The 14,807-nt window shown below is 43.0% G+C and overlaps 1 protein-coding gene and 1 long non-coding RNA gene across 4 annotated transcripts in view; one reads left to right on the top strand and one right to left on the bottom strand.

The window, feature by feature from the left end:
• Dscam (DS cell adhesion molecule) overlaps nucleotides 1-14,807 on the top strand; it is a 593,021-nt gene that overhangs the window by 518,088 nt on the left and 60,126 nt on the right. For 2 of the 3 annotated variants that reach the window (XM_076549303.1, XM_015999884.3), the window contains exons 21-24: nucleotides 6,772-6,925; nucleotides 10,592-10,709; nucleotides 12,631-12,794; nucleotides 14,614-14,712. In XM_076549303.1, the coding sequence (XP_076405418.1) occupies nucleotides 6,772-6,925; nucleotides 10,592-10,709; nucleotides 12,631-12,794; nucleotides 14,614-14,712 (535 nt within the window). Of the gene's footprint in view, nucleotides 1-6,771; nucleotides 6,926-10,591; nucleotides 10,710-12,626; nucleotides 12,795-14,613; nucleotides 14,713-14,807 lie in introns of all 3 variants that reach the window. The other variant, XR_013043895.1, reaches the window with a different exon arrangement.
• LOC143268174 (uncharacterized) lies at nucleotides 8,213-12,200 on the bottom strand. The gene is made up of 3 exons (XR_013043896.1): nucleotides 12,067-12,200; nucleotides 11,122-11,210; nucleotides 8,213-8,343 (listed from the first exon to the last, which is right to left on the bottom strand). It is a non-coding gene; the product is annotated as an uncharacterized LOC143268174 (long non-coding RNA).

Genomic DNA, 14,807 nt, shown 5'->3' with positions numbered 1-14,807 from the left:
CTTGAACTGGACTCCAGCCATGGTACCCTAATCACAGCAGTAGCCTGTTCAAAATCAAGTCATTCTTCTATTTCTGTCCTAACTCTAAAGAAGAGACTGAATAGATAAAAATCTAAGGGAAGAAAAATGTTTAGATGCTTAAATATTTTTTAAATAATATTTTTCTTTAAAATATTCATGATACAGTATATCTTGATCATATCCTTTCTATTCCTCCCTTCCTATTTCCCCAACATATCTCACTCCCAACTTCAAGTCCTCTTTTTTGTTGTTATTTTACCCCACTGAGTCGTCAGTGCTGCCCATATGTGCATGAGTGTGGGGTCATCCTTGGGGCATGGGAACCTACTAATGGCCACTCTTCCTCCCCCAGCAGCCATCATGTACCCATAGCTTCTCAGCTAGAGATGAGGGCTCATGAACTCCTCCCCATCTGTGCTGGAATTTTTAACTGGCTTGATCTTGTACAGGTCTTGTGCAAGTAACCACAGCTGCTCAGAGTTCATGTGTGTAACTGGATCCTTAAATGTTTATTAGGGTTTTTTTTTTATGTGTATGAGTGTTTTATCTGCATATATAGCTGTGCACCATGTGCATACCTAATGCCTATGGAGTCCAGAAGAGGGCATCTGATCCCATGGGACCAGAGTTACAGATTGTTATGAGCTGCCATGTGAGTGCTAGGAATTGAATCCTGGTCCTCTAGAAGAGCTGCCAGTACTCTTAACCACTGAGTCATTGGGTGCCATATGTAATCAGAAATTTCTGTCCCATAAGCAACTCCCAGATACCCAGCAGTGACTTCCCAAATTACCACTCAGAGGCTTACATTAATTATAAATGCTTGGCCAATGGCTCAAGCTTATTACTAGCTAGCTCTTACATTTAAATTAACCCATATTTCTTATCTATGCTTTGCCCCATGGTTTGTGGCTTGTTACCTCATTTTTTTTTACATGTCTTGCTTCCTTGGTGGCTGCCTGGTGGCTGCCCAGTGGCTGCCCTGACTCCACCCTTCTTCATCTCTGTCTTCAGTTTGATTGTACAACCTAACCTTATTCTGCCTTGCCATTGGTCAAACAGCTTTATTATCAGCCAATCAGAGCAACACATTCACAGCATACAGAAGGACATCCCACAGCATTGATCATTAAATATTTAAACTACCTTTACTACCTCTCCACACACTTCTTTTTCTATTAATCCCTCCTACACCACATATGAAGTCCCTCCACCCCCACCTCGCTTCACCCTTATGTGCTGTCATGCTTCATGGGGAAGCCCTGCTTTCCTTTCTATCCCTTCAGCCTCTTCTACATTTCAAAGTCTTTGGTGTAACTACTACTGAAGTGTTGGGGAAAATCTAGAAGTAAAATTCATCCTTTCCCATTGAACATGCCAAGTAATTCAGAAGGGACAGCCATGTAACAAAAATGTATGTAAAAGTCATCAATTTGCCTCGGATGATACTGGACTGTTGCAAGCATGATAGAAAGAAAATGGTTAAAATGTAAATGTAGTTGCTGCTATGATAACACATATTAAAATATTGTGGGGACATGTTTCCTAGGGAATCAAGAGGCAACATCCCTCTTTGGATTGACCATTCTGGCCAAGCTTAAGGAAAGAGATCTAATAGAGTTGATGTGTTCACTGAATGAGCTCCAGATTATTTTTCTATTTGCCTTCCTTTCTTTCTTACCCATTACCTCTTCTTCTAAAGAGCTAACCCTGGATGTATTCACCATCCATAGATAAGATTCTGTTGGAAACTAGCATGGCAACATTTCTAATGCACCCCTTTATTGGAGGTGTCTCATCTACAAGATCCTCTCCCAGGAGTCAAGTCTTGTCCCTGCCTCTAAGGCCCATGAATGGGTGTTAGTATCCAATCTCACTCTGGAAGTGGTAGAGGTCCTGAAATGCTTCCACCCCCTGTGGTGAGCAGGGCTAGTCTCTGCCCTGGTGGCTAGCCTTCGCATTTCAGGTGTAGCTCTCAAACTCTGTATCCTTCAGACACTAAGTTCAAAGGATTTCCTTGGAACTTGTAGCTCGCTCCCTACAGATAGAACACACACAGTCACCTCTCAATAGAGCATTCTTGCTACTCTGTCTTCTGGAGCCCAGAGATGGATGGATGAATAGAGCTCACCAGAATCAGCAAATGGCCTCAGTCACATCTCTTATTAGGAAAGACTGACATCTTTAGGGACAGTCTTGTTCTTTATCGCTACTGCTCAGATTTTAAGACACATTAATCACATATTTAGCTACATTAATTATTTGACTCTCCAATTGTATTAATGGTTCGATTGACAACTTTCGGCTTGCCCTCTACCCAAACAAGAAAAGTGGTGCCTGATTATTGCAAACATCAGGAAAATATATAGTGGTATCAAAGGATGGAGACATCATGTAACTGACCTTCCTATGGGACCATTAGGAAATACTAAATAGCTAAGCTCGTATTTTCCAATTGATTTCTAGAGAAATGTCGTGCCAATTGGAGGGGCTTTCTATACATAGAAACTTTTTTTTGCATTGATTCTTGGCTAATCTTCTGTGTAAATGGTGAAGCAAGCAAAGCGGCATAAGAAATGAAATTTTTAAATTTCTGATTTAGCCATGCTCCATGCTGTGGCCAAAATATAAATAAAATGTGTATTTTGGAAGTAAAGACTAATTACCTCTCATAGACAGAATACAGATTGAGTTTTGGCTAAAAGCTGTGTTTGCTACAGAAAATCTTTATTTTGTGTGTATATAATGACTTGTTGATATTGAATGTTCAATAAAGATGATTGTTATGATATCCACATCCCTAAGCCTTGAGATAATATTTGACAACAGCAACCTGTGGAATATCACACAGTGCATTCATATATGGTCTTAGGAATTCCTCTTCCGATTGTGGTTTGCCAAGGCACAAGCCAAATTCCCTCTGAACTCCTGGAAGTCTAGGTGTGAATGTTTTGTGGTGGATGCGGCCAGTGAATGCCAGTGTCCACCCAAGTGTGCGCTAAGGAGTGCATGCGGCCATTGAGTGATCCTCACAGGGGCCAATCATTTCCCTTTATCTGTCTAGAACACTTTACCTGTAACCTAAATATTTGACTGTGAACAAGCCTCTGACATTTTCCTCTGGGATATTATGAGATTGGGTGGACAATGAAGAGATACAGTTAAACTGGTTTAATAGCAGAGTTCATGCTTCCCCTGCCTTCACGCCTGACCCAGCCACTTAAGGTTGTTGCAGCATCAAGCAGAGGTGAGAGTTCTTCTAGAGTTGGTTGTTCATAACTGAGTGCATGGAGCACGAGTTTGGAAGTGAGGAGCATAATCCTCCTGCTCCCCTGGTCTGGTGCTATGTATGGCCTCTGTGTGCCCTACAGATTTCTCACCTGTAAGGTGAGGGCAGTCTTAGCGCCACATCGTGGAACAATGGTGAGCTGTAATGGTGAGCTGTCTTGGCCTACAGCTCTGAAGTTCCTTTCTGTATTCTGAGCCTTGTTGTTAAGAACATGAAGGTTCAGGATAGCTCTAGCCTCTTGGTGAGCTGACCTCCTTAGCAGTGCCAAATTGGCTTCTATACATCAGACCTAGAATGTTTGATTCTTGAATCCATTTTATGTAATATTAAGAAAGATGTTTGGTGGTGTTTCTATAGGATATCGTTTTTGTTTTTTGTTTTGTTTTTTTCTCTTTTGGTGGCCATTGCTTTCTTGCCAAGTGGAAAACCTTTGTCTTTAATTCAGGCGCTCAACCTCATTTTCTTAATGTAATTACCACTGTGATTATTGTGCTACTTTGTTTCCCTCCTCAGGCTGGAAGCTCAGTGGTTTCTTTGAGATCAGCCTCACACAGCTTTATCATAGTCTGCTTTCAAGTGACACCATACACCTCATTCATAGCAGAGAAACTTCCAATGCAACTCGGACACAGCTTTCTGTTTCCACTCCCCACCACTGAGCCATCATTATGTGTTTTACTTTTATACATGTCATAAACCCAATCTAAACTATTATTTTTAACTATCAAGGGTATCGTTTAAACAATGAAATATGTGTTTTCCAAATAAGTCCCTCATTTGTTTCCGTCTCCTCCTTTGAACATCACTAAGCTTGGAAAAATTAACTTGGCACCTGCTTCATCTTGGAACATTACACAAGGCAAACACGTGCACACAACCTCTGAATTCTGTCATAAATTTGCCAAGAATAAAGCTAAAATCTCCCTGATCTGGAAGGCAGGTCATGGGGTTTGCGGGGGCAAGCAGTGTAGAGCAGATATGCACATGGGTTCTTGTGCAGGCTAACATGTGCCCACGTGTCTGAGGGTTCCAGTTTTGTGTGAACGGAGTCACTTTTCCTTCTGTATGCAGGACTGTTTACCATCCCCCAGGCTGTGTCTCTCCTGGAGAGTCATCTAATCAGAAAAGGTTTTACTTTTAATTTTGGAAAAATGTCAAATTGTATACTTTATTTTTCCCTTCAGTTAAAGACTTGTCCTATAGTCCTTTTCTTGAATTGGCTTTGGAATGACATCAGTGGTCAGCCTCTTTGTTACTCCACACAAGCTCAGGGTTACTGTCTTGTGTGGTTGGACTATGATCTATCTGCCTTGCTGTTGTTTATATGACTTTATTTTTCTGGCTGAAGCTCACTGGGACTCTTAAGCCTCTGGGTTTCAAGTTTGGAATATTTTCAATGTTTCTTCTCCACAACTTTTCTCCCTACAGCTCCTCTGGAGTTGGTTGTTTCCTTTACTCTTTGCTCTTTGGGAGCTCACCACCCAGTTCCCAAATAAATACACAGAGATTTATTCTTACTTTTGAGTGCCTGGCCTTAGCCTGGCTTCTTTCTAGCCAGTTTTTCTAACTTAAATTATCCCATTTCTCTTTAACTACATTTGTTTTGCCTCTGGGCTTTTTACCTTTCTTTATTCTATATGTCTTTCTTTCCTTCTTACTCTGTGGCTGGCTATGTGCCTGGGTGGCTGGCCCCTGGTGCCCTCTCTCCTCCTTTTCTTGCCCCTCCCTCCCTTGTATCTTCTATTTATTCTTTCTGCCTGGCAGCCCCACCTATCCCTCTCCTGTCTAGCTATTGACGTTCAGCTCTTTATTAGACCAACCAGGCAAAGTAACACAACTTTTTAGAGTTAAACAAATGCAACATAAAAGGATGCAACACATCTTTGCATCATTAAATATTCCACAGCATAAACAAATGTAACACGTCTTTAATATTTCACACCACCTCTCTTCCTTTAGTAACACAAATCTGGTACCCTGCTTGACAGCCTCCTATAGCTGGTTCATGATGTTATTTTATACACTTGTTTTTGCTAATATTTTGTAATATTTCTGTAAGATAATTATAGAACTGCTTTTATTGACTTTGCAAAAATCATTCTGTGTCGATTTTGGGTCAATTTTGATAGATATAATTATTTCTTCATGACTCATGATTTCCATTTTTGGAATTCCTAAAATTTTTGTTTCCTTGTTTGGGTTTTTTCTTTTTCTTTTTTTTCTTTCTTTTCCTTTTTCTTTTCTTTTTTTTTTTCTTTATCAAGAGGTCATTTACACAGTGCAGATCAGGTGTTTACTGCATCCCGTGACCCTTCCTTTTTCTAACTTGAGAATGATCCTGTCATCCTAAATAGAAAAGCCATCACCCCCTATTCTCTTTGCCCACACTGCCCCTGACAATTCCTCAGCTTTCTGGGTATGCTTTGTCTGTCCTGGACATTTAATAAAAAGACAGTTAAATCCGTGTGATAATTTATAATTGACTTCTTACATTTAGCAGTCCTCCATTCTTTTCTGCATGGATTGAGCATAACACATTTTATTTATATACTCACCTATGTGACAATATTGATGTTGTTCATTTAGAGTAAGTTTTTTATTGAATGTCATTAGGAAAGTTACCTATTTGAGTGGTAGATATTCTAAATATTCTTGACCTTTGCTCTGAGGTGTGGTTGTTACTTAGTGATCATTTCATCTTTTCAATTCTTGATTGTGTATCCTGTTAGACCAGGCTAGACTACTGTTGAATCCTAAGCTAAATATTCCTCACTTTTGAGGTAAAACCCTTAAGTCCTAAGCCAATGCTCCCAGTCTTGAGGAGTTGAACCAGTGTTGGGAGCAGGCACCGTTCCCAGCCCTTATGAGTGCTGAGTTCTGACTCAGAACCTTCTGGGTGGCTCTTTCCCTGTCCTGGGGAGTTCCCCCACCCACGGGTGTGCAGATCCGCTCAGTAGACACCCACATAAAACCTTCTTGGATCCCAGGAATCCCCTGTGTGTCCAGCTTTTCCATTTCTAGTCCTGTGAACTGTTGTTCAATTCTGTCCCTTCAGCTTTATGAGGATACCAGGCTCTTCTTGGGTCCCCCATGTGCCATAGCCTGAAGTCCCTCTCAAAATTAAACCCCTTGTAGCTGAAGTTAGCCTTGTTGCCATCTCTGGGATATCACTGCCATCCATTAACCAATGAGCAAAACCTTGAAAGCACTGTTTCACGTGTTGTGTTTTCTTCAGTGCCAAACAATAAAGGGTCTTATTGCTCCTTAGGTGGGTGACCATCAAAGGTGCTGCAGAAGGACATGGACTGTGGGCCACCTACATATACCAATTACAGTTCATATTTAAAAATCCAGCCCTTCAGAGGGTGCCTGATAGGCAATATATTATTAAACATTCTTTTAGGAAGCCATTGTGCCACTTGCTTCTGTGAGTAAGGGAACATTTCTGTCTCTTCGCACAGGTCATCAGCGAGTTTGAAGCCTCCCCCGACTCATTTTCCTACAGAATTCCTAACCTGAGTCGGAATCGACAGTACAGTGTCTGGGTGGTGGCAGTGACTTCAGCTGGAAGAGGCAACAGTAGTGAGATCATCACTGTGGAGCCACTGGCTAAAGGTATGTGAACCACAGAGGAAGGGCCTTACCGCCCACCACAGCTTAGTGATTCTTAGGCCCCTGCTTTTATCTGAAAGGAAGTTTGTGGGCATCACATTGCAGCTAGTCAGCCAGCCCTGGGCTCAGTGTGCCAATCGGGAAAGCGGCTTCCCTAGTGGTGAACACAGCACCAAGGGCTGATGACTTGACTACTAAATGCATGTTTGGAAAAATTAGTGATATTCACAATCTGCCATTTTCCCAAGGAGGTTCTTCTTTGATCTAAATCAGGTTCGCACTTATGAAAGAGACATGCCTGCTTCACAGTGTATGGGATTTGAAATGTTACAGGTGTAAGAAAATCACCAGCTGTTGAATTAGCCACTCTTGCTATGATAAAACACAGTGACCAAGTGGCTTATGGAAGAAAGAGTTTATTTTGGTTTACAGTTCCAGAGAGAGGCACTATCATGACAGGGAGGCATAGCAGTTTACAGCCAGGGCAGAAAGCTGGGAGGTCCAGCCACAAACATGGAGCAGAAGGAGTGAACTGCAAGCTGGGTGAGGCTGTGAACCCCCAAAGCCCATCCCCAATGGTGTACTTCCTGAGTGAGGCCCCACCTGCCAAGGGTTCCATAAACCCCCCCCAACAGTACCTCCAACTGGGGACCAAACACTCAAACCCAGGAGCCCATGAGCGGCATTTCCCATACAAACCACCCCGTGGTTCATTTGTAGAACACCACAAAAGAAACCTTAAGTAAGAATGAGATTTGGAGTCAGCAGGGTACAGAGCATCCCTGTGTGTCCGTCTGGTACCTTGTCTCATTGTGACAGTAGACAGTTCACCAAAGGCAGGCGCAGCCACAGCGTTCGAGCTGGTGATTGCTGTCAGTGAGAGCTTCCATAGTCTGACTAGATCAGCCTTTGCAGTGAACCTGCTCCCCGAATCATAATTCCAGTCCAATTGGGCGATGCCCTTTGATTCTGGATTGGCAATATAGTTCCAATATCATTTCTAAAGAGCCAGAAAGGAAAAATCCAGACATTCCAAACTTCTGATTTTTTTTTAACCTCTAAAAGTCCTTGGCAACATGCTTGTTGATGTGGTCATTGGGAAATGGGCAGCATAAAACAGTGAGGGAAGTTTCAATACAAACACAGGCAGGTAAGACGTCAATTAAAATTGGAGTTCCTGTTTATTGAACTCTTTGGCCACAATGTCCACATTCTTTCTAACACTGAGAAAACAGTGGCATCCAGGGAGAACATGAGCTATAAAGTCTGCCCTGGGGGATAAATGAGGAACTGCAACCAAGCACATAGGATGGGTAGGCATTCCCTCAGGCCCTTCCTGTTTCCAGACAGCCTGAGTGAGGTAGAAGTGAGACTCCAGTCAGATAGGGCTCCGCTGAGAACAGGCTCCTGAGGAGTGGGACCTACCAGGAGAGATCGTATTGAAGTTACTTCATAAATCACTGGAATGCAATTTTACTGCTCGGTGGTAAAGCCTACTATCTATGAGACCCTGCCCTTGATCCCTGGCACCACTGAACAAACAAATAAGTAAATATTCAAATGTCTATTATACATTAGGCACTACCCAAAATTCAGCTCACGAGGTTTGACTGTGGAACCAAATCTTCTTAAATCTTGGCAGCTTGGCATGGTAACAGCAGAGCCCAACACGGAATTCTGGTGAGGGGCTTGGGCCAGACCTGTCTTCGAAGCAAGGCTGGGAAATAAAGTCAGGCTGAGTGTCCAGAAGAGGCAGGCTTGGTTAGTGCAGAGCAATTTCTTCTAAGGATGAGCAGAGCAGACACCCCCACCCCCAGGGAGTTCACAGTTTTGTGGGAGTCAGTCTGTAAGCAGTATCATGAAACCCATGGTCAGTGGCCAGCTGCACCAAGGGCTATCCCAAGAAACCACAGGAGGTACAGAGGTGGTGGAGGGACACGGGCCTGAGTCAGGGCGTGGCTGGAAAAGAGGAAGGTGATGTGCAGAGAGGAAGCGACTGAGGTCAGGAGGCTGCAGTTAAAAGTCAGCACACAGGGGCAGCAGTGTAGGAACTGAGTGGAGCCACCAGAGGGAACAGCACTCTGTGAGGACGGAAGGAAAAAAGGCCTGGATCTGGTCCTGCTAGGACCGCGGGATGGTATTCGGGATTTCAGACCCCACTCAGAGTGAAATGCCAAGATACTGTAGGAGATTTAAGGAGGGAAGCTCATGGATTTGTGTGTGTGTGTGTGTGTGTGTGTGTGTGTGTGTGTGTGTGTGTGTGTGTGTGTGTGTGTGTGTGTATCTGTCTGTCTGTGAGATATACTTTATTTTTCAGAACAACTTCAGATTTCAGAAGTGTGGGGTACATACAGAGAGCTGCCATTTATACCCCTCCAGTTTCTCTTCTTACTGACGTCTTTAAGACTACACAGTTCTCTATACCATGAGTTTGGATATAAATGTGTACTTCTTAAAGTGAATGGCCATTTAAAAGCTTCAAAGGCCCCCACTCTGCCCCTGAGGGCATTTTCTTAAATATAGAGGATAGTCCTGGGAGACTGGAAAAGAAAAATGCCAAAAGCCACCAAAGCTGGTTGGTAAAAGCAGCCTCAGCCTTAGGACATTCCTGCCTCCATGAGGAGTCACTTTACACACACGGCCCAGACTGGCTAGAAAAGTTCCTCATCCAAAGCCCTGCTTCTGAGCCAGCTGGCGTTTGCCCGCCGTGTTTAGGACAATGGTAACAGGAGTGGATTCGGTGGTTTGTAATAGTCGGTGCTCTATGCCAGACTCGGTGGTTCCAGGGGTCGCAGGGCTCCCTCCCCTCCCCTCCTTTGGCCAGTATTGAGTCCTCCAGCCCAGACACCGTGCAGGGGTCCCGGCAGCCCTGGTCCCATTTGTGTGGATCCAGAGTCAGTTGGGGGCTTTCCACTTGTGATCTCCATGTCTGAGTATCTAGCCAGGTTGCGCTCCTACAAGGATGCATACCCAGCCTCCATTGCATGTCCAAGTGTGCTGGCTCAAATAACGAAGAGCAGCCTCTGCCTTGGGGCTTGTGCACCAGCAAGTAGTGTCTGGTGGATGGCACACGTGGGGGTTGTTTTCCTTGGAAGAACCTTGGTATCTACCAGTCCTGAGAATCACTGAAACTAGTGGCATTGGGTGAACCATTGTCCCAAGCCCATGCCCACCCTTAGCTGCCCCCTTTCCTTAGTATGTGCATGAGTTAAAGATCAAGCTGTGTGGGGAAGCAGACAAAGAATCATACAGCTGGTAAATAGCGTTGGTCCAGATTTACTTCTTCTGGCCATTGGACTTTATGTTTTATGTTGTCTGTTCTCTCAGATATTAAAAGTATATTTTAACGTGCAGTTTTGGGGCCCGAGACGAATCGCTTCATAAAGTGTTCTGAAAAAATAATTGAGCTCATAGAAAACACAGCTTGGAGTTGCCTGGCTTATGAAACTCCAAGTGTTTAATGTACTGCTTATATTTTGGTTAGCAGAAGGAAAAGATGCTGCAGTGGAGACTCTCATATGTGAGCATGTCCTTACATGGAAAACCCCTTATAAGGCAGATACCAGAGCACCCACAGCTGCAGTGTTAATTGACTCGGTGTGGGGGGTGCTTCTCTGTTGGGAAGGTCACCTTGGCTCTGTGTAGATAGTCTGCTCTTTTGTATTGTAGCTCCTGCTCGGATCCTCACCTTCAGTGGGACGGTGACTACTCCATGGATGAAGGACATTGTCTTGCCTTGTAAAGCTGTTGGAGACCCCTCACCAGCAGTAAAATGGATGAAAGACAGGTAACCAGTAACCCAATGTATGCCTTTTAGTGAGCCCTTAGCCAGTATGTCAGGCAGCCTTGTACTAAATCTAGTGGGCTTCTACTCTGTACACACACACACACACACACACACACACACACACACACACACACACTGTTTGTTGTAGTCCAAGCTAGCCCAGAACTCTATAATCAAGGATGACCTTGAATGTCTGACCTCCTGCCTCTATTTCCCTAGTGTTAAGATTACAGGCATGTGCCACCATGCCCACTATATTCAATGCAAAGCATCAAATCCAGAGCCTCGTCCATGCTAGGCAAGCACTCTACCCACTGGGCTACACGCCAACCCCTACCTCATGCATATTAATGGAAGCTGAAGAAACCTAGCACTCTCCTGAAATGAGGTAGAAATAGCAGCCAGTACTGACCTTGGAGCATCCAACTCCATCAGGAGAAATTGCTTAGGAGCATGTGGTCTTGATCAACTGTATGTATCAGTCCTCTACCAGTCCAGACCCTGAAATCCATGAAAACACTTGTTAGGAGAGGAGTCAGAATAACCAAGTAGCACGGTGGAGTTGCTCTATATTACCAGGGCATGGAGACAAGGTGCTCAGGTCATCAGGTTTACCAGCTCTCTCGTCTTCAGAGATAAGGACAGTATAACCTAAGGCACGTGCCCCAAGAAGGAGCTTTAAGAAATGGAGGGGTTGGAGAAATGGCTCAGATCCTTTCAGGGGATCTGAGTTTGGTTCCCAGCACCCATATCCAGTGCCTCATAACTGCCTGTCACTCCAGCTCCAGGGCAATCCAAAGCCTCTTTCCTCCATGAGTGATACACTTACACACCCCTCTCCCCACATACACACATAATTAAAGCAAAATAAGAGATGGAACGCGGTCCCATGTAGTTCCAGCTCTTGAGAGGCTATGGCAGGAACATGGCCAGTTTGAGGCCAGCCTGCTGGGCCACATAGCGAGACCTTGTCCCAAGAAAAAGAAATGAAACACACTAGGACTTGACTAACAGAAAAGCTGGTTCTCCATACTCAATAGTGATTGCTGTAATAATAAAGCAAGATAGAAGGAAAAGAGCATGCAATGAGTTCTGTCCACGTGTCTCTTAAACATGCTTTATCTCTATGCAGGGGGAGAAATTAAGATATAAATAGAGGCTGAACATTCACTGATAGGCATGGGGATTTAAAATAACAGATTCAGAAGGGTGCCTATTTTCAAACAAAAGCACTTACAAGCGTAAATGATTGAAATAATGGATTGGGTCCCGTGAGCAATTTTCTCATTGCATTTTAAGTTGGTTAATCCAAAGCAAATTCATAAGCTCCCTGGGTCAAGCTGACACTCTGCCTTACCTGGGAGTGACCCCAGTCAACTGGACAATCTGCCACCTTGGCCTGTGGTTGTGATGACAAAGAACTCTTCACGGGAGATTCAGCTTTGTGCTCCCTTGAGATGCCAGGTTGTTCTGTGTATGTCACGTTCATTAAGAACTGTAATCTGAAAGTGATTTTAAGTCTATAAGAGATCACAAAATTTAGTTTGCCATGCATGATTTGGTCAAGCTGGCCCTTCTGCAAACAAGAGATCTTCTCACAATTGCCACAGTGAGAAAGTCTCCAAAGCCTGAGGAGTAGAGGAAAGAGAGACATGTAAGTGTGACAATAGTCGTGAGCACTTGACCACTAGTTAAGCTAGATTCTTGGCAATGAACACAGCTCTTCTTCTGCATGATAGATTTTTTTTTAATCTCTACTAGTCAGTAGTTTGTCACATAATCACAGCATAGTTATTTCATAATGCAAAAATAATTGAGGTTGCAATTGTTTGCTCTGGAGAAGGCTTAATGCTTCTTGCCAACCTCAGCTAATGTGGGTTGTAATTTCTTTAATCTGTGCATTTTTCTTCCTGTGAGGTAGTAACGGGACACCCAGCCTGGTGACGATTGACGGCCGTAGGAGCATCTTCAGCAACGGAAGCTTCATCATTCGCACGGTGAAGGCAGAGGACTCGGGCTATTACAGCTGTGTCGCCAATAACAACTGGGGATCCGATGAGATCATTTTAAATTTGCAAGTACAAGGTACAAAGTGGGGGGGGAGGTAGGGGGGTCTTGAATGATCTTTTGCTACATGTGCCTTACATGCAGATAGCAAAATTGAGCCAACTCAAAAACAACCCATTGCTATTTTCGTTTTGTAAATACCATGTTCAGTTTGGAAAATATAAACTGAACAAATCAAAAACCACATATTGGTTTTTTTTCTTACATATAAAGTCTCTTATTTCTATATGTGAACATCTCTGAAAAAAAGTTCTTGATAATTTCAACTCACACATGTGTAACCAGTACAGCATTCATGGAAAGTAAGTCTCTGAGTGTGATCATTTATGTCTGCTAATTAAGTCAATAAACAATGAAATATCTTGCACCAGCTACAAAGTTAAATAGTATAACAAGAGGCTTTAGAGTTTCAGCTCTTCATGGAGGCACTGATTGAAGCTCTAAGCTCATTGTTAGACTTTGTATTTGATATAAGGTATTTAGTAATTTATTGTCATAAACAAAATATACACAGCCACCTTCAAATAATGTGATATTAAATCAGTGTGCAAAGCCCACATGGCTATTGATTGGGTTCAGATTTAGTTGCAGTATGGATATTTTATCAGAGGAAAATTAAAGTGTGTGCTTCTTTGGATTCAGATACTGTCATGTTAACAGAGCACAGCAAGTGAAAATACCGTCGGTACTCTCCTGGGTAGGACAAGATGGTGGGGAACCTTATGTTCTAAGAGTACTGGGAAATCTATCTTGAATTTTGAGTTAATTGAAGTCAGGATAGTTCTAGGGAATTGATGAAGCTACCATTAAATTATTTTTCTAAGAAGATGGGTCAGTATTTCAGGCCTTTGGTCAACATCTCAGGCTTTCCTCACAGGGAGAGAGGATATTTTATGTGAGTGCTCTCTAAGTCTGGGATGATCTGATTGTGAATTGATTTAGTGTTTTGTCCAGAATTGAATTAAGGCCACTGTTTAGCAGTGTATGTCCCTGAAGCCTTGCATATTGTTGGGTACACATTGCCACAACCGCTGTCACATCTCGGCTTTGGTTTTCAGGGCTCTTTATGCATGTGTATGAGTGTGTGTATGCCTGTGTGTGCACATGTATATATCTGTGTTTACATGTGTCTGCCTATATGTATGTGTGTATATGTGCTTGTTTATGTGTGTACATATGCATGTATGTGCATGTGTGTGTACTCATGTGTATGTGATTGTATATATGCTTATATATGTGCATGTGTATGCATATATATAATATATATGTGTGTGCTTGTTTTTTTTGTGTGTGTGCATTTTTGTGTGGATGGGTGTGTGTGTGTGTGTGTGTGTGTGTGTGTGTGTGTGTGTGTGTGTGTGTGGGTACACTCACTGTGCCTTGAAGCATTGAAGTTTTTATAATTATTCTTCCTACTAAATGAATCTCCCCTTTCTTTTTCTTGGGAAAAGCAGAGCAGCTAAGTAAGTGTGTCTATCATTTCCAATTAATTTCCTGGATGAAATTCAGAGTAAATTAGTGACTATGTCCTCAGTAAATTTAAAGATTTCAGTCCGTAATGAACAACTCAGGAATCCAAGGGATGGTGAGGAAATGAAGGAAGTCAAGGTAGAACTGTGGTTGGCTTTTCCTTAAATAACAGATCCACTGCGTTCTGTCTCTTCAGGCTGGGATATCAACGGAACAGACAGTTTGACAGAAATGAATTGCCTATTTTGGCAACCTAAAACACATATTTAATCAATGGCTGTTACAAATGATTTGGTAAATGACTGTTACAGAGGATTGAAGATGTGAAAAACTAATTCTTGTTTTCTACAAACTGTTTCCTCTCTAGTTCCACCAGATCAGCCTCGGCTCACTGTATCCAAAACAACCTCTTCCTCCATCACCCTCTCCTGGCTCCCTGGAGACAATGGGGGTAGCTCCATCAGAGGTAATGAGATGAGCCATCCAAATCACTATTCTGTAGAGTTATCCACTGACCAAAACATGACACATCTTCACCAAATAACTGTTATGTGATAGTTT

Source organism: Peromyscus maniculatus, chromosome 12, assembly GCF_049852395.1.
Source record: "Peromyscus maniculatus bairdii isolate BWxNUB_F1_BW_parent chromosome 12, HU_Pman_BW_mat_3.1, whole genome shotgun sequence".
Classification (NCBI taxonomy): Eukaryota; Metazoa; Chordata; class Mammalia; order Rodentia; family Cricetidae; genus Peromyscus; species Peromyscus maniculatus.
Note: the sequence above shows the minus strand (reverse complement) of the source record. Positions and strands in the feature narration are given on the sequence as shown.